This window comes from Anser brachyrhynchus (assembly GCF_964034855.1).
Source record: "Anser brachyrhynchus genome assembly, chromosome: 3".
Classification (NCBI taxonomy): domain Eukaryota; kingdom Metazoa; phylum Chordata; class Aves; order Anseriformes; family Anatidae; genus Anser; species Anser brachyrhynchus.
Window position 1 is genome coordinate 116,200,753 of NC_137696.1, and position 18,060 is coordinate 116,218,812.

The 18,060-nt window shown below is 38.7% G+C and overlaps 1 protein-coding gene across 8 annotated transcripts in view; it reads right to left on the minus strand.

Annotated features, from left to right (window-relative positions):
• PUM2 (pumilio RNA binding family member 2) overlaps positions 1-18,060 on the minus strand; it is a 70,381-nt gene that overhangs the window by 16,647 nt on the left and 35,674 nt on the right. For 5 of the 8 annotated variants that reach the window (XM_080584910.1, XM_080584909.1, XM_080584914.1 and 2 more), the window contains 6 exons: positions 17,174-17,299; positions 15,852-15,991; positions 14,098-14,236; positions 7,811-7,954; positions 6,515-6,796; positions 1,515-1,751 (listed from right to left, as the gene is read on the minus strand). In XM_080584910.1, coding sequence (XP_080441036.1) covers positions 1,515-1,751; positions 6,515-6,796; positions 7,811-7,954; positions 14,098-14,236; positions 15,852-15,991; positions 17,174-17,299 — 1,068 coding nt within the window. The remainder of the gene's footprint in view (positions 1-1,514; positions 1,752-6,514; positions 6,797-7,810; positions 7,955-14,097; positions 14,237-15,851; positions 15,992-17,173; positions 17,300-18,060) is intronic. The other 3 variants (XM_080584913.1, XM_080584912.1, XM_080584911.1) reach the window with 1 other exon arrangement.

Genomic DNA, 18,060 nt, shown 5'->3' on the forward strand with positions numbered 1-18,060 from the left:
GTCTGAAATAGATTATAATCAGTATATATTAACATTTTTTGCTGATAGAGGTAGTCCTCTATACTGACTGCAGCTTATTTTCTCCAAAACTTAAAAGCCTTTTATTTAGCATTTACCAGATGTAAAGCAACACGACTTTAAATGTTTTGAATTTTAGATAATGCCTTCCAAAATTTGGCTTAAGTATAGTTTTCAGTAATATGAAAACTATTGTGAGAGTACTTTGGAAAGAAAGAAAGAAAAAGATTTCCATGATAACCCCATTGTCAGATGTTCAGAACTTTCTCAAAAGCCTCCATTTGGGCTGAAACTTTCCATGCTTGGTCTCAGCCCAAAGGTGCACTTTGTAGACCTGGAAAAGGAAAAAAGGTAAGTAAAAAAAATAAAACGTGCTGAAACATCCCCTTGCCCAGTTTTACTTTGGGTATTCAGCACATAACCATGAAGGGGATACTGAACTGCAAATGTAATATATTTAAATTACTTTTAACATTGTTACAGAAATCACACATTTCTCACAAAGTGTATTTTGTTGGGCACTTTTCATTATTTTTTTCCTGTTTTATTTGCACTAAACCAAAGTATAGGGGTTAGGTTTCCTACTACATGCCCAGGAGTGCACACTGGAGCAACAGGCAACTCAATCTCATAATTGTACCCAGTTTTGTCATACAATTTTAGCATTCAAATTAAATGTCTGCAAATATTTGCAGTAAAAAAAAGGAAGTTTATCAAGCAACCTCAGGTTAGAGGCATTCTCTTTTAAATATAATGTAGGCTGTGGTGGAGTTTCTTTAGATTTTAACATTTATTTATTTTAAAGATTGAGCTCCCGTGTCATCTAGCTAGCTGAAAAAATTCTGAGATTACTGTCATCATTCCTTAAAAATACATCTGATAACAGAGAGCCACCCCTGACAAAGCTTTTGCTGTTTCTTTAATAAATACATTTTCTTTTCTTCCACCAGCCTGGCGGTAAAGCACTTGTCTTCCTGGCAAAGCATCGGGGCCGTACGGCAGCAGGCTCACTGATTCAGAATCACCTTTCAATACACATTACATCGACAGCTTTGCTCACTTTATCATGGGAAGGGACAGCAGTGGAAGTCACTTCACTGCTCAACACAAAACTCGTCTTAAAATGTTCTTAAGTGGGAACACACTGGAGCACAAACAAAAATAATGCACCTTTGCTCGGCATACTGCAGACAGTTCACATAGTACAAAAGGGATGGGTAAATCTTACTGGGCCATCTGCAAGGGAAGAAAAATCAGCTGTTGGCCCGATACCGCAAAAAAGCTCGAGTGCCCTCCACTGCCAAATCAACGAGCATTTGACTGTGCTCTTCAGCCTTCAGGAAGGGGCCCTCTTCATTACAAAACTGTTTAACAGCAAAGGTAACGTGACATCTCTTATGCAACATATAATTTTACACATAGAAATACATACACACAAACAAACAAAACGTGGTTTTTGGTTTTTTTTTTTGGTTTTTTGTTTTTGTTGTTTTTACCTAAATGCAAACTGGATGAGGATCCATGTGATGAAAGTGATGGCGGTGGCGTAAGTGAATGTCCTGGAGTTTGGCTTGGCAGAGGCATGCCTATTGGACTTGGAGAGGAGGAAAATCCCAGACTATTGTAAAATGGCTGCCCTATGGGTGCTAGGCTGCTACTAGATCTTTTGTACAAGTCAGAGCTAGTAGATAGAGAATCTCTCCTTGTGGCACTACTACTTGCAGAACTGCCAACTGAAGAAGAAATAAAAAGACCCTAATTACACAGTGTCAACTGAATAAAACCTAATCCCCAACTACAGCTGGGCAATAACAGATGCGATCACAATAATTACAGCAATCGTTATGACAAAGACAATTACTGTGATAACCACACATGCTTTTAAGTAAATCTAAGTGGGTATAAACATACCACTGGTAAGTAATTTCATCAATGCCCATGTCTTTCAACATTTCATTCTAGACTTCTCACAGTAATATTGCAGTACTCCATTTGAACACCCTGGCTTCAGGCGTTGGGACAAACACGAGATTTATGAGATTACAGTGTCACTGCATATAGTAAGTGCTTCTAAAGATATTCCCACTAAACTCTTCAAGATTTTTTTTCCAACAGAAATTATTAGTCAGCGATACTTGAGTGCAGGCAAAAGGCTAGAAACAAATTTTTAAGGGTTTAGAAAATAAACTATGTCACTATTCAGCTGTTTCTGAACTTCCTCTTGTTTGTGAGCCCCTCATCTTTAAGAAAAAAAAACAACAAATGACTACTTAAAATTCCCAGAGAGAATTATGATTCTCAAAGAAGCATTTTGGAAAGATAATATAAAGAGGGAGTAGGCTAAGAAGAAGAGGAGAAGCAGAGCAGAGATACGAAAATTAAGGTGAGAAACTGAAAACATAATTTTACTGCTATCACTACTTCTGACAAACAAATTAGACTACAAGCTTTGTTTGGCTAACAGAGTATTAGTGAAGGACTGGTTATCCTGCACAGCATCATTCAGCAGGGCGATGAACAGTCTAGGATAAATTAGGAGAACAACAGAAAGCTTTTAGAAATGTTAAATTCTGTTATCTGTTGCATACTAGTGAAATATTTAACTATAGTGCCTATTTGAAACACTGGAAAATTATTATATCAATGAACCAAGACTATGGATATTTTGGTAATGTAAAGCTGCTTCTTCAGCTGAATTTGGAAGATTGGTTTCTACTTCATCTTAAAAACGAAAAGGTCCAAGTTTATACTTCCATAACCCTTACCCTCATCAGCATAAAGGTCGCCTGATACTTCCCATTTTAAGAGACTAGAGGTTGGCTGTTCCTAACATCAGCAACGTGGCTAATATTTTTCATGGCAAGCACCTCCTTGGACCAAACTGTTCAAAGAAGTTCTGCCCAAATGACACAGCCATTTTAGGAAAGCAGGAAAGATGCTTCAACTTTCATGAAGTAATCCAGCCACCTATTATTTGAGAATTTAATGCTTTCATTTACTCAGATCATCATGCTAGCAACAGGAGACCTTTATTTTCATGCTCTATTTGAGCCAAAAATCTTAGCGAAATCACATTTCATCCAAGTTCAGCAGAGATCTGGTACAGACTCGTCGCTGAAAACTCAAACTCCTGCCCATTCATGGCACGTCTGAGATGGCTGATAAAGGTTTTCCTGCAACTGTACTTCTAGGCTTCTGTGTACCATGCCAAAAACGGACTCTAAAGCTGCTGTCCAAGATCCCACCTTGTGTTCAGAAGACCCTCAGGCAGTGTGGAACGGAAGTGATCTACTTCAAATGCAGAGGAGACAAAAGCCAAACACAAGAAATAGACCAGAAAAAAAAAAAAAAAGAAACCAGAACCAGGAGGAGAGAAAGGTAGACAAAGGAGCCAACAAGGAGACTGCAAGGAAACTGGCAGGCAATTTCAGAAGTGGTGGAACTGAGGATGGAAAAGAAAGCAGATCTGATGAAAAGTTAGGCTATAGAAAGTGTATGCAACTGTGGGGCAAAGAGCCTGGAACGGTTAGCTGATGATGGGAACACCACACAGTACGAGCAGCAACAGACACATACTGGGGGCAGGAGGGGAGATAAATGTTGCCTGGAAGCTGGGAAGGCACACATACTGGAGGAGAAGCCAGGAGGAAAAGATACTGGGCTAAATAGGCAAGGAGACTGAGAGTAAGAAGAGCAAATTAAGGGAACAGTTGAAAGAAATCTTGAGGTTTGAGACTAGTTCTACAGGTTCTGGCTCAGCTGATGAACTATGTGCGTGTTACTACAATGCTACAGGATGGATTGTTATTTTTCCAACTGACTATGGGGGGGGAAGCTAAACCTTAGGGTTTCTCATTCAGCTAGATTACTGCAGCTTGACAAGTTACCACGAGCCAGCTGAGCTGAATCTTTACACACACACAAGCAAAGCTCACGGAAACAAGATAAATTGAATTAGCTCAGCCCTCTTTATCACTAAACAAATTTAACTGTGTTAGCTACAAGCCAAAAGAAGTCGTCTGGGAAGCTGCTGTGGTCGATCTAATTCTCAGTTACCTGTTAAGCTGCAGTACCTTATCGTGTACCTAAATATTTAAAGTGGAGTGTGAATAACTTTGTAATAAAAGAGGACTGTAACGTGATTTCATTTACATGATACGCTCACCTCTTCCTATTTTCTCCTTTGTTGCTCAGTCATTCTGCTAGAACAGGCTCAACTTTGCCTTTTTTTTTTTTATTTTTATTTTTTTTTTTAAACAGAGCTTCTCCCTCTCCCTCCCCGCAGCAACTGAAAACATAAGCAAGGTGTAAGGGCAAGATCAGTACTGCCATCTGTCAGACCTCATGGAATACGTTAACTGAAATCCAGCCCTTACAACACGCTTAGACAAGCTACAGATAAGCTGAAGCCTTGGCAAATCAAAAATTAAACTCGTTTTTAATTTGCCTCAACATGCATTAACAGCGTTTTTATAAGTACTCATCTGTGTAATTCAATTCATGTGTACATACAGCTCAGGTTTTTTTAATTTGTTGCTTTTTTATTATTTTTTAAAATCAGGAAGCATATTTTTAAGTGGCTGTTACGGCAAGTACAATTTATACTTGGCAGAAGGGCACTTTCAATGTACTTTTACTCCAGTAATACTACTAAAAATCTTTCAGGTTTACGTAGCACCTTTCATCAGCACTTCTCAAACTGCAAAAGCACAAGCTTCCTGCTTCCCTGTGGAAACTAGCAGGCTAATTAAATCACCTAGGACACGGCTGCAAGATTTCAGAACGTGCTGTCTGTGCTAAAGGCTTTGCACGAGGCTCTGCAACTGAACTTTGCTACAAGAAAAAGGCATCATCTCCTGTGCCAGGAAAAAAAAAAAAAAAAAAAAAAGCTGTTCTGTTTCTTCTTAAGGAGACAAAACTAAAATTTGTATTGTATGGAGGTCCTTGTGATAATGCTGGATAGAGACTTCTGTGGCTTAAAAGTATTCTATCTAGAGACTTAAAATGGGTGCACTGCATTAAATATGCAGATATGCTTATGACCACATCTATCAATGAAATGAAACTGTATCTAGAGCGGAACACAGCTGCTAAGAATTCACTGAACTCCTGAAAGTAGCTGAGGAAAAATCTGCACTACAAAATACAGCACTGGGATAGCACGATTGTTTTGTGAGATTTACCTGCTGTGGCACTACAGAAAATTGTTAAGAAGCCCTACCCATCTGAGTGGACTTTATTAAAAAAAAAAAAAAAAATTGAAAAAAGCATGTTTAGAGTTCCCTACTCCACTCTTTAAAGGCAGGGGTTAGAGAGGACCAGTGTAAAACTTTATTCTGGATTTCCTAGCATTAGTTTTGTTAAAGCAAATTGTCAGATTATTTTTTGCAAAAACAATACTGAGATCTCAGCGTTGGTATGCAGTAATTGGATGTCACTATTCTCCACTTAGTTACCAAATGAAAGGTATCATGTTTTAACACTGAAGGGTGTGTTTTTCCTTCTGTTTTTCCATATACTGAGCTATCTTGTAATAATAGTCACTTTCTACGCCCCTTTCAACATTTTTATAAAGTCTCACGGGGCAATTTGCTTTGAAAAATACCGTTAAAGTATAATTTTTTCTTCCAATTTCTACACATCTGCAGGATACATAATATAAATATGCTCCATATATCTCATTAAAATAATAAAAGTAAGCAAATCAGTTCTGTAACTTAGACACTAATAGGCCAAAGGAAATATGCTTTAGAAAAGACTCCTAACTTCCCTTCCTAACGCTGAACCTTAAATATAGGAAAACCTACCTTTTATATTTAAATCTGTGAGAATAAATTTCTGCTATAGAGCATACAAAAGATGACAACTATTTTATTTTTTTATTTGATAACACAAACAGGAACATCTGTTGCTATAATTTAAGGCCCCAAACTCTGCTTAACTGTATCTAAGATTAAATCTATTGAAATTAACAAGGACTATTATTAGATTTTAAGTCCTTCCAGGACGACAGCCTAAATCCTCAAAAAATGTTATGGAAAGAAACACTGCAATATTAGATTAAATTTAGAGTATCATGTGATATTAAAAAAAAGAAAAAGATGGAAATTTTCCTGATATAGGAAGAACAACAAAAGAATGCGTATCTTAAAAGTAATCAATTGTTATTTTAAACATAAAATGAAGACATGTTTGCAAATAAAAAAAAATAAGCTTAATAAAAACTCAATATAAAGTTCTGGGGCAAAGTACAATGCTCAATATGGAAAAATATTTTGGAGGTATCTGTAACTACAGGGTATTTTTCAAAAATTTATCTTGAATACAGACAATTTAAACCCCCTTTTTCCTCTCCTATAATTTGCTTTAAACTTGAACAACCTTTTTTCAACGCTGTTTTTGGAAATGTATGTGCATATAATGTGTCTGGATACAGATACATTTTTTTTCCTTATCACACGAGTCTCACAATGTCCTCACTACGTTAACGACCTACCTGATGAGCCAAATCCACCAAGTGCAGAGCCGATAGCTGCTCCTAAAGAGCTGCTACTTCCAAAGCCAAGAGATGTACTTCCTGGTTGGCCAGGACCATGGGAAAAAAGGGAACTGTTTTGGGAGTTATTGGTCAAAGAGTTACTGCCATAAAATGAATTGGATTGTAGGCTACTATTTGTTTGCTGTTGCTGTTGTTGTGGCTGGGCACCAAGGGGCCGAAATAGACCGTTCGTGGCTCCCGCGAGATTGTTTGCTGTTCCTCCAGCTGAAGCAGCTGCAGCTGTAAAACACACGTTTTCAATCATCATTACTCTCTCAAACATTTCTGACTGAAAATGGACTATTCAGATCTAAATCTTATTTTTATGAAACCCTCTTAAACAAGCAGAAATTCACATATTAAAGGACTAAAAGAGACTTTATAATATAATACAGTCTTAATTACAACGGGAAAAAAATGAAGACAGCATATGTTATAAGCTATTCAAAGATGCAGAATTTTCAGTGTAAACATGTAAGACATTACTGTTCACTGAACTGTGCTTCGATACTCAAACTCACAATGGCAGAGTTGCAGCTAACAAAGACATCTTCAGCAACTAATGTCACAGTAGGAAGCTTATAGATTAACTTAAAATCTCATTTTCTAAACATTAATTCATCTCGTGTTAATATTTTGGATTTTAATTTAATAAATACGATAAATACACTGTTTTAATAAAGTGGTACCAGACTGAACCTAAGAAAGCTCTATAGTTTTCACATTTCTTATTTTCCTTTTCTGCTATCCATTAAGTATTTTTTTCCTTGCCATACTTCTCATGAAGAAAAAAAAAGAATACTTTCATAAGAAGAGCATAGCAAGGCCCCAGAATACTCTTATCATCTTCTGCCAGGCTGAAGCAACGAAATGATGCTTCCTAGAGGACACCATTCTGGGGAGCAACGAGCAGTGCATGTTATATGCATGGGGAGAGGAAAAGGGAAAATGTTCTCATCAGAGAAGCAACAGCATTTGCAGAAACGTGCCTGTATGTGGATGGGGAGTGGACTGTAAATCTGAATTAAAAAAAAATAAAAGGAAAGCCGCATCTCTGAAAAACATCAAAACAGCAGTGTGTGGTGGAGAAAGGGAGGAGAAAAAATAAAGAGCATGTATGGTATATCCTCTACAGCTGGAAAGCCTCACAGGATGCATACCAACCAAATCAACAATACAAAATACTAGTCAACTAACATTACTAAAATTCAGTACAAAATGGGAAGAAAGCTCCCTGTAAGACCCAGTACTTACCTGCTTGTGCTGCTGCAGAACTTATTATAACAGGGGTTGAGGCCACCAATCTGACTGGTGCTCCAAGGCCAGTTCTTGCTCCAGGGCCTACTACTAAGGCACCAGTCTGATCGTAATAGGCAGTGGGAGCTAGTACTTGATAGCCTACACAATACAGAATAAAAGAATTAGGAGTATAGGTTGTCTTGATTAGCCAACGCTTCTCTGATTTAAATATCTTGGCACCAAACCACGATGGGGAAAACAGCATTTCTGCAGTAGTGCCCCAGAACATCAACCAGACATCAAAAAAAAAAAACCACTGTAAAAGAGTGCCAAAATCTTCTAAAAGCCTAGGAGTATTCTACATCATCTTTAAGAAACTAGAACAGCTAAATTTAGTGATCTGAAGTTGTGTGTATCTTCAAGGTTAATAAATCAAGTTTCCAATACCCCAGTTGAAAAGGTACAGTAACGCCACAACTTGTCAGAATTGGATCACTGCTGAATGAGCTTTCTCTAGCAATTTTAAACATTCTACAATTCTCTCATACTCCTGAAAAGGTATTGAAACCTATACAGTTAAAGGGCCAAACCATGTGCAAGTTTGGCAACTCCTTACATTGCCTGGCCACATTTTAAAGACCACTGACAAAAATACATCATGAAAGGAGTGCTCCACACACACACGAATATTTTAGAACAATAAAAATGATCTAGTCCCAGTCAGTTTCACAGAACACAGACTGTAATCCAAGTACCATTTCGTTCAGTTGACAGAGTTGGAACTGGGGGAGAAAGGAAGTTGAGTTGAAAACGGAAAAAAGCAAGCAACAGGAAGAAAAATAGTACATAAGACATGAATGAAGCAAAGGAAACGATACAAAAGAGCAAAAAGCCACTTATTTAGTACAAGAGCAAGAGGATTAATTTTCAAGCTCTGATACTTTATAGTCAAATTGGATAACTGGAATAAGAATCCCTAAAAATGGAAGACAAGAGCTAGAATAACCTAGGAAAGCATACTGACAACGGAAAGGTAGCACTAAGTTTTAGTTTGACTATTCCTATAAAGCAGTAAGAAAAGAGAATTTCAACATTCCTTCCATATTCAAATATATTACTCATATTATTAAGGAAAAAAAAAACACAAGATTTTGCAAAAATCACCCAAACGACTGTTTTTGTACACGCAAGAACCAAGATTTTGCACATTACCTGAAGTCAATATTTATGTTCAAATCTAGGTCTAACAGAGGGCATAATTTCTTAAGTTCTCCCAGAAACAGGTACAGGCCTCAACATAAGGACCAGGGCCTCTAATTCCAGGTGGGTACCTTCATCACCAGGCTCTCAAGTCATATTCTGTTCTCCTCAATTTCTAAAACAAGATGTATAATCTCTTCTGCTCAGATGCCTTGCTTTAAAAACAGAGCTAGAGACGCTAGCTGCCTACAGCCTGGTGGCTATGGGCAGGGAAGCTGGAGATTCAGGCCCAAATTCTCTCACACTATGAAAATCCGAAGATATGAAGGAGACTCAGATATTAACCGAACTGGAAAGGAGCAATGAAAATCCAGAAGTTCAGGTTCATTCCAGGTGGAAGATGAATGCACAGTACTGATTATGAAAACCCGTCAGCACTATCATCCTCGACCTGTTTTTTCTCACTGCTCATTATTTGCTTTGCATTCTAGGTGCAGGTGCATCTACCTTCACTTTCCCCATCAGCAACACAGGGAGACTTAGCTAAAAAGAACCAAAGCGGGGGTCTTACAATGACGTTGGTCAGAGAACTTTAACTGCCGGTGCCACTGCCTGTTCCACCTACACAACTGAGCTGTGCTGCTCCACCACCTTCACCACTGAGACTGCCGCTTTCCCAAGCTAGGGAGAAGTGAGACTGACTACTTCCATGTTTAATTTAACAATATTTAATTACCTTTTCCTTTCCTACTTTTACTCATAGCATGTTCAATTGGTAAGATCATGTTGGTCCTGCTTTTGGTTGTTGCTGTATCACAGAAAAACACTTTTTCAAAACTCAGAACTGGTTAACAATTACCAATATTTGCTCTGCCCACCTACTCTCTCCAGACGTTCGAACCCATGGATAATGCTACAGCTACATAAAAAAGGACTGATCATATATTTACACCCTTGTGCTCACCTGAAACTAATACACAGCACTCTATATGACTTCAGGCCCGCGTAATGTAAATAAGCCTATTTTCCAATGTGAAATACTTGGGGTGGGGAAGAAAAAGAAAAATCAAAAAAAAATTTACACTATTGTAGTAATTAATTTTTCTGGAATTAATGCTAACGCGGTTTAATACATTAATTTCAGTTTTCCTAAAGTAACTGACAAGGATGACCGCTGAATTAACAAACAGAAGCAACTTGCACTTGCCCTTTGTATTACAAAATCCGCAATTCTCTTGACGCTTACTTGCCACTCTCACACCAACCACAAACAGGTCATTTAAAACTAGTAATAAGCTAGGTCGTTAGCATCGAGATACAGCCCATCTAGAAGGCCCGAGCTATGTAAGAGAACTGAGGGATGCTTCCATACTCCTTGTCTCTGAAGTGACACATAATAAAATCTCTCAGCCTTCTACTCAAACCACCAGAAGAAAGCAACACAGAGACTATTTAATAGCTGAGACCTTGCCAAGTGCATCTGGAGCCTCAAAGCAAGGTCTAAAACGATTTGCTTTGACATCCTAAGTATGATTTCAGAGATGCCATCTCAGATCACGTAACTGAAGAGCAGCTCTCATAGCAAAACTGAAGCCTTCTGCTATCCCCTCCCTCATCACACCGTACTCGACAAGCTTTTGCGCCCTACCCCGGAGAGGTACGCACGACGACAGACACTATTTCCCAGCTTTCTCCCTTCTCGAAGGCATGATGGTGACTTGCCAGGTCTTCTCCACTCTAATTCCCTCTCTCCTCGTGTTTCATTTTTTATTACCTCTCCATCAAATCTCCTCCTCCCTGTGGCTATGCGATTTCCCCTTCAAATTAACAACCATCGAACCTCATTTCGGTGACTTCACATTCAAGCTTCCTGTGGTCTTAGAGTGGAACAAGAAGAAAAAAAGCACACTCTGCCTCCTAATCATATCCTAAGCACACCTTTCATCTTAGGACTCGGCTGCTCTATCTACACTTACTGTCTTAAGATCAGCAGGGAATACTAAAATAAACATCCTGGTTTACCAGTGTTCTGCTTTACTGAAATCATTTCCAAATGTCTCCGAAGCCACACTTTGAAAAGTTTTTGGATTCTTGTCACACAAACCTTAAATGTTCTTAAAGAATGAGAAAATGAGAGGAGATTATGTTCTCTTGGCTCTTACAACCCATGCTCAGCGTTGCTCTTATCCATCCAATAATTTCTTCAGTGCCTTTCATTGGATAGTTCATACACTCTTCTCACTTTGTTATATATATAATAACACAAAGCTCTGCCCAGATCTCCTACTCCTTTCTCTCTATGCATCTTCCCTCGCTGATGACACAGGTTTACGCCAAACATATGTCAAAGTTTGTCACTTCTCTCTGCTCAAGTTGACAGATGTGACACTTCCTACTGCCAGCTCAATTATCTGCCCCTTTTAACACCACCACCCTGACACCTCTCCCCGCACTCTGGATCATAACCTGCAAGTCACTGTGGAGTCCCTGTGTAGAAAATTTACAGCTTCTTCCTTCTGAACATTCCCAAGATCCGGCTATTTTCCTCTGCATACAGATTTGAAAATTTATTCAGCTCTTCATCTTCCTTCTTTCTTTAAATGTTGCATCCTCCGCTTCAGTCTCCCAAGCTCACTGAGAACTGAACTGCTATATCCTTTTGCTTGTCTTGACAAAGATATACACAGCCTTATCTCTGCGCTTTTCCTCTCAACAAATCACATTCAGAACGTATTTTCCTATCAGTAAATGATTTAGACTTGCTATAACCATTGCAACTTGCCAATACCCTTAACTCCCTGTATACCTGCCACAATTAAATTTGACTTGTATTTCGTATCACTAGGAGGTACAGAATACACAGCCCTGTGCAATGGCTCACTACAAATTCTTCTAGGTAATAAAACTTGCAATGCCAACAAACAGAAACTGTTGATTTTAATGTTTTATGCACATAATTCAGACAACTTATATATGTGTTCTTCACTCAGCGGGTGGTGAGGCCCTGGCCCAGGCTGCCCAGAGAAGCTGTGGATGCCCCATCCCTGGAGGTGTTCAAGGCCAGGCTGGATGGGGCTTTGGGCAACCTGGTCTGGTGGGAGGTGTCCCTGCCCATGGCAGGGGAGTTGGAACTGGATGATCTTTGGGGTCCCTTCCACCCTAAGCCATTCTACAATGACGTCCATCTGCACGCTAGATGCACCATTGCGGTCAGTGTCAGCTAGACTTGGGTGAATTGGATATAACTGAAGTTACACCTGACCTAGCCTATACAAGCAACGAAGCCTCCGGAGTGAGGCCACCAGACACCTAATTTAGGGTAAACTGAGCAGCCCTGCAGCATCTGTACAGCAGCTACATCTCCTGGGAGCACAACAGCTCCTCAGGCAACTGAGGCCACGGAAATTCCCAAATCTGGATGACTAAGCCGAATGCAGCCCTCCTCTGTGATAAAGACTGGTTTTATTTGTAGAAACAAATGTGTACTGAACATAGACGATGAACTTGGGAATACGCTCCGACTTTGCCTCATGCATTCTTCTTACCAGAAACTGTCTGGTTTTTAAGAACTCTTGTTACTGAATGACTAGCTCCATTAGGACCAGAAGAATTCAAAATGTAACTGCTCAACTCCAAAGACCAAAGTATTTCACTTCTGATGATTTTAAAAGAGAACAATAATTTTTCTGGAAATAGACTTAGTGGCTTTCAAACATTCTCTTTGCAGTTCAGATGAGAGGGGTCTTTTGCCTTTTGTGCGCTTTAAGAACTACCCTTGAATTATTTAAGATGGATACTTTTAGAAAATAATGCCATATTTAAGTCTTCCTATAATGCAGGTCTTCTCACATCTGACTACAGCTAAGTGTCACAACCTTGTTACAAGGCACAGGCCACTCCACAATCCTCAAGCTCCATGTGCAAAGGAAGAACTAATAAGCAGCAGTAACAAACAAACAAAAAAACAAACCACAGAACACACACAAAAAGGCACAGATAAGCCTTTGAGGCTTTTGCAAAGATGCCTACAGCATCTCTGATAAGCTGTACTGTTTGCAGGCCTCTGCTGCTTTGGGGAGGCGCAGAGAAACCACTTGAAAGGTGCTATGACAGCACACTTTGATGACTTCTCATTTTAGGAGGAAGAGAAAGATGCTAAAAGCTGCAGATAGTACTGCATGGAAGGAAATAAAAATTGCTGTTATAAAACAGCAAAGTACAATAGTCGGTCTACTCTGCAGCGAGATGTATGAAATCCCACTGCTGGATGAAGCACACGGTGCAGTCCCAGAGCATCCAGTGACAAACCATATCCACCGTCTGCAGGCTGCAAGGCATTTTCACAGTACTGCTAACAAGGGACACAACCTGTACAAGTCAAGTGCATTTGCAGCTACTGTCAACTGTACCTATTTAACTGTGTAAAACCTTAACTTTGATACCGAAGAAGGGCCAAGTATGCTTTAGCTGTTCTTGCTCAGGTAATTGTACCTAGCATTTAAAAAGGATGCTGAAATTCAAACCGATATTATGAATTTATGACACACGTACCGGGACACAGAATAACCATTCCCCAGAAATCAGAAGCCATGCCTGCTAAAAACATCTGAGCCTTCAAACTTTGGAGTACCTCCACTTCAAGCACATTGTGGTCTTCAGAGGAAATTAGGCAGTAACTTCCTTTTAAATTTATTTTTGGGATGTGATTTTTAGATTTTAAATTATTATTATAATATGCCACAGGTAAAAAAAAAAAAACTTCAGAAATACAAATTATTACTTCATGTTGCATCAGAGTAACTACTTAGACAATTCATAACCTTTTAAGACAGCATGTAGTTGCTTCATTATATATGAAATTATGTGATACCCCTTGTGCATACATTTGTAACAGCAGAGAAAATGCTTCAAATCAAAAATGCTCGATGAACCTGTGTTTGAAGAATCCCGTCCGATTATTTTATGAACATGTAACTATGTAAAACTCAGTTCTAAGCACTTTATCATAAACGTAGCAGGACTTTGATAGTTAAGTTGGTATCTAATAACACCAATATTTTAACAATTGAGTACACTCTTAATTCACTGATAGACGTACATACCTGGCATGCCTGTAGCAAGACCCTGCCCAAAAGCCAAAGCTGGATTTGCTGCTGCAGCTGCTGCAAGTGACTCTGCCTGCTGCCCTTGCTGACCCTGATTGGGAGTAAGTGGGCGCTGAGTTGCTCCAGCACGCAGAACCTGCAGCAGACCAACACGACACTTTCTTAAAAGGTGAAAAAGCAAGTCCATTATATGCTGCAAAAGGTCTAGAACAGTTGCTTTGCATATTTGATGCAAATTGATACTTAGCTCTGAATTTCACATTGTGAATACTCCACCTTATCAGTTTCAAGGATATATAAACAAAAACAAGCAAATGAATTTGCTCCAGGCGTGACAAAATATCTGCCCTGCTCGGCAGATCTCATGTATGCTCCATCAATGATAATGAGTATGAAGTAAGAAAGAAAATCTGAAAGTGGTAACATTTGTGATCCAGATTAACTGAACACTCGTCCTTCCTTGACAAATACATTTATTACTTGCTCACATTACTCTCAGGCATTGATCAGTGTTAGTATGAATACTTCAAAGCTTGTAGTCTAAATAATTAATACTACTCTGCCAACAATGCTGTAAAAATGCACCCATTAAGGTTTAAAAATTCATGTAACGCATCACCCTACCACACAAGTTTCTTTTATTATGTTCTGACAGCCTATCTATGGGAATCAATCAGATTGAAAAGTAATCAAAATTATTGCAACTACTTTATTCCTCTCAGCTTAAATATTTTCTGGGTCCAAAATAAGAAGAAAACAGTGTCATAGAACGGCTCGGGTTGGAAGGCACCTTGAAGATCATTCAACTCCAACCCCCTACATTTACAATATATCCCCAGAAAATATATTACATGTGATTTGTACCAACTAGATATTAATTTTTATAGACAAAGCAAAAGGCCACTGGAGAGAAGATACAATTCAACTGTCGATGCAGTTCACCAATAACCATGATCAGTAGGAAGAAAGCTCCACCCAAATAGCAAAACAGCAATGAGGCAACTTGGAGTTCTTCATGGTAACTCAAAGTCATCTCTTATACATCAAAATCCTACAAATGGCAGTGAAGTTAACCATACAGCTAGTAGAAAATGAACTAACGTTCATTCAAGCATCTGTCAAGCATAACATTATTGTAAATCTTGAATTTTTCGTTTGTGGAAAAAAAGGCCATTTGTTTGTACTGGAGTATCACATTAAGGCTTCAAAAATGCATCCAGAATAACAGTAGAAAATTAATATATTTGTTAAAATCACTTAAAGAAAATCCCAACAAGTTCTTGTAGCAATTGCTTAGTCATAATTTACCAAGGTAAAAATAACAGGAAACATAGGCATGTTGTAATATAAACTACCATTCTCTCTCTTTTCCAGCCCTCATATTAGTTTTCCTAAATTAGTTTTAAATTTTACTTTAAGTACACACGCTGTGTTATCTGGACAGGTAAACTCATAACAGCACGGCAACCTAGATTCAAGGAATTATTTTTCATCTATTTTTAGAAATTGAGATTGCAAAACAAGCCAAATATTTGGTATGCAGTAAGTGAATTTTGAGACTATGATAATCAGTAATGTAAAGAAATTGAGAATTAAAATGAAATCAAACATTAAGTTCATTAATATTCGCTCATTGTTACAACAGAACAAGAAGGAGTCAAGTAAAGTCTTCTTGAATCTGATCTGCTTTACAGATTGAAAAAGTTAAGTTAGGGCTTTAAAGGCATGTCTCCTTTACACGAAGAACGTACCGGTTGCTGTCCCTGTTGTGCCTGTGAAGCCGCTTGCTGATTTGCTGTGGTGTTTGCTGCTGCAGCTTGCTGCTGAAATAAATTGGCTGGATACACCCCCCATGGAACACCGTAATACTGAGGTGGAACCACAGCAGGACCTAAAAACAGAAAACGTGATTATTCTATCTGTTGCAGCCAATTAAAATAATTGTTTACATTGTTTGTAGCATCTCTCATTGATCTATCTTCTAAATGCCAAAACAAAAATCGGTATTAAAAAATAAATTCTCCCATATTAGCAAAAATGACACATTAACACAAATGGGTTAATTTAAAGGATTCTTAAGAAGCCATAACTTCTCTAAGAAAAAATAACCTTGTGAGGCTCAGGTGATAAAAGGAAAAACTTAAGAGTAATTAACGCTTAATCAAAGAACACTCAAAATCAGTTCCCACAGCTGGAAAAAGGATGTCATGGAATGAGCCAAATTCAGCCCCCCAGCAGTGATTTACTGAGCCTTTGGCCATCCACTGTTCCTCCCCTTCCATGTAATTCCTTCATGTGCACATGACTACTGCCTCTCCCTCCCTGCCTACTAAATCACAACCCTCAGCGTATGCTTAATCTTGCACGCTTACCTTTCAACCTGCTGGTAAATAAACATTCTTCTATGGGTTCTATTATTTCTTCTTATAAAGAGCTTTTTATATCGTTGTCTTGTACATAAATAAAATATGCAAATACATAATACATCTGTTCTACTGCCTTTCCTGTGAAACCACCAACCAGAGTTCTAGTGTTTTCCGAAATGTTAGGCTCAGGTCTGAGCACTAAGCTGGGACCTGAATACTCAGTAGTGTTGTTTCACAGCACTATCAACTTTTAAAGAGATTTTCCTGGGCTTGGGGCTTATCTGGTGTCTGGGCCTCTTTAGCACACTGGAGACCCACTTTATTCTCATGCCCACTGGGAAGGAGAAAATCTGGAATTAGAAAACTCATGCACTGAGTAAAAATGTAGGAGGAAATGCCAGCTGTCTCGTCTTCTGAAAATAATACGTTCTACTAATGTCAGATACAACCTTATTAATGATAAACTTTTTTTAGAAAAGAAGAAACCTAATTGTGGCTTGCAAAAGTCCAAAGGAAAGAAATGTTCAGAATGCACACGTAACAAGAACTGAACCCCTTTACAGAGTGAAAAATTTCAAAACTGCAAATATTTCCCTACAAGTCCCTCCTTCTAGAAATACATTTAACAAAAAATAAACAGGATGGACTTTCTTTCTAACTTCATTCAGTAAAATTATCAAGATAAACACTAGAAAGCATTCAGTTACCTGCTAGGGTGGCTGCTGCAGCTAATCCAGCTGCAGTGTATGGGTCAGTACCTGGAGGAGCAGCACTGATAATGTATGGGTTTGGCACAAAAGCAGCTGGAGCCAAGCCTGCTGAGAATACGCCCGCTACAGTAATAAACAGAGTTTAATTATAGCTAACATACTTAGCAAGCATTATCATACTCAAACCAAACATATCACAAGGCATATCTGTTAAAATCAGAACTGCTTACACTTTGGAAGTTTGTCAGAGCAGATACAGTATTATAAAAATCAAAGCTTCTTTCTCTCCTCGCCAGTCCTTTGTTACTGCTCCCAGAGCCTAACAGCTTTGTGTTGCTGATCTACAGACTCCAAAGAAATTGATCTTGTATACAGCTATCCACCCTTAAACAGAATGGATTATTCCAGGTGGAATTTACCTTGCCAAACTTTAACCATCTATGTGTCGCACTAGTCTTACAACTAAATCTTCATCAGACAAACCATCTGGTATCTTGGGTGCATCAGCCAGATAAAGAATCACCTGCTAGATGCATAAATCTCTTTTCACTGACAGTAGCAAAAAAAATAGTCAACAATCAGATATTTAAAAACCAGGTATCTGATTTAAACTATCCAGTTATGCAATGCTAACCCCACTTCCACAAGCATCTAAATTTGATGTAAAGATTGTAATGGAAGGCAACAACTGAAGAATCATCAAGCCAAGCACTGCTACCAAGATTTCCTCTTCAGCCAGGTTCACACACCTTCTCCAACGAAGAGGCACCAACTAGCCAAGCAAGCACAGCACATCAAACTACGTTCCTCCTTCCAAATAGGAGGTTGGCTGCTAAATTTGTTACGAATGCTGAATGCTCTGTCAACACTTAGTAGGAAGGGGC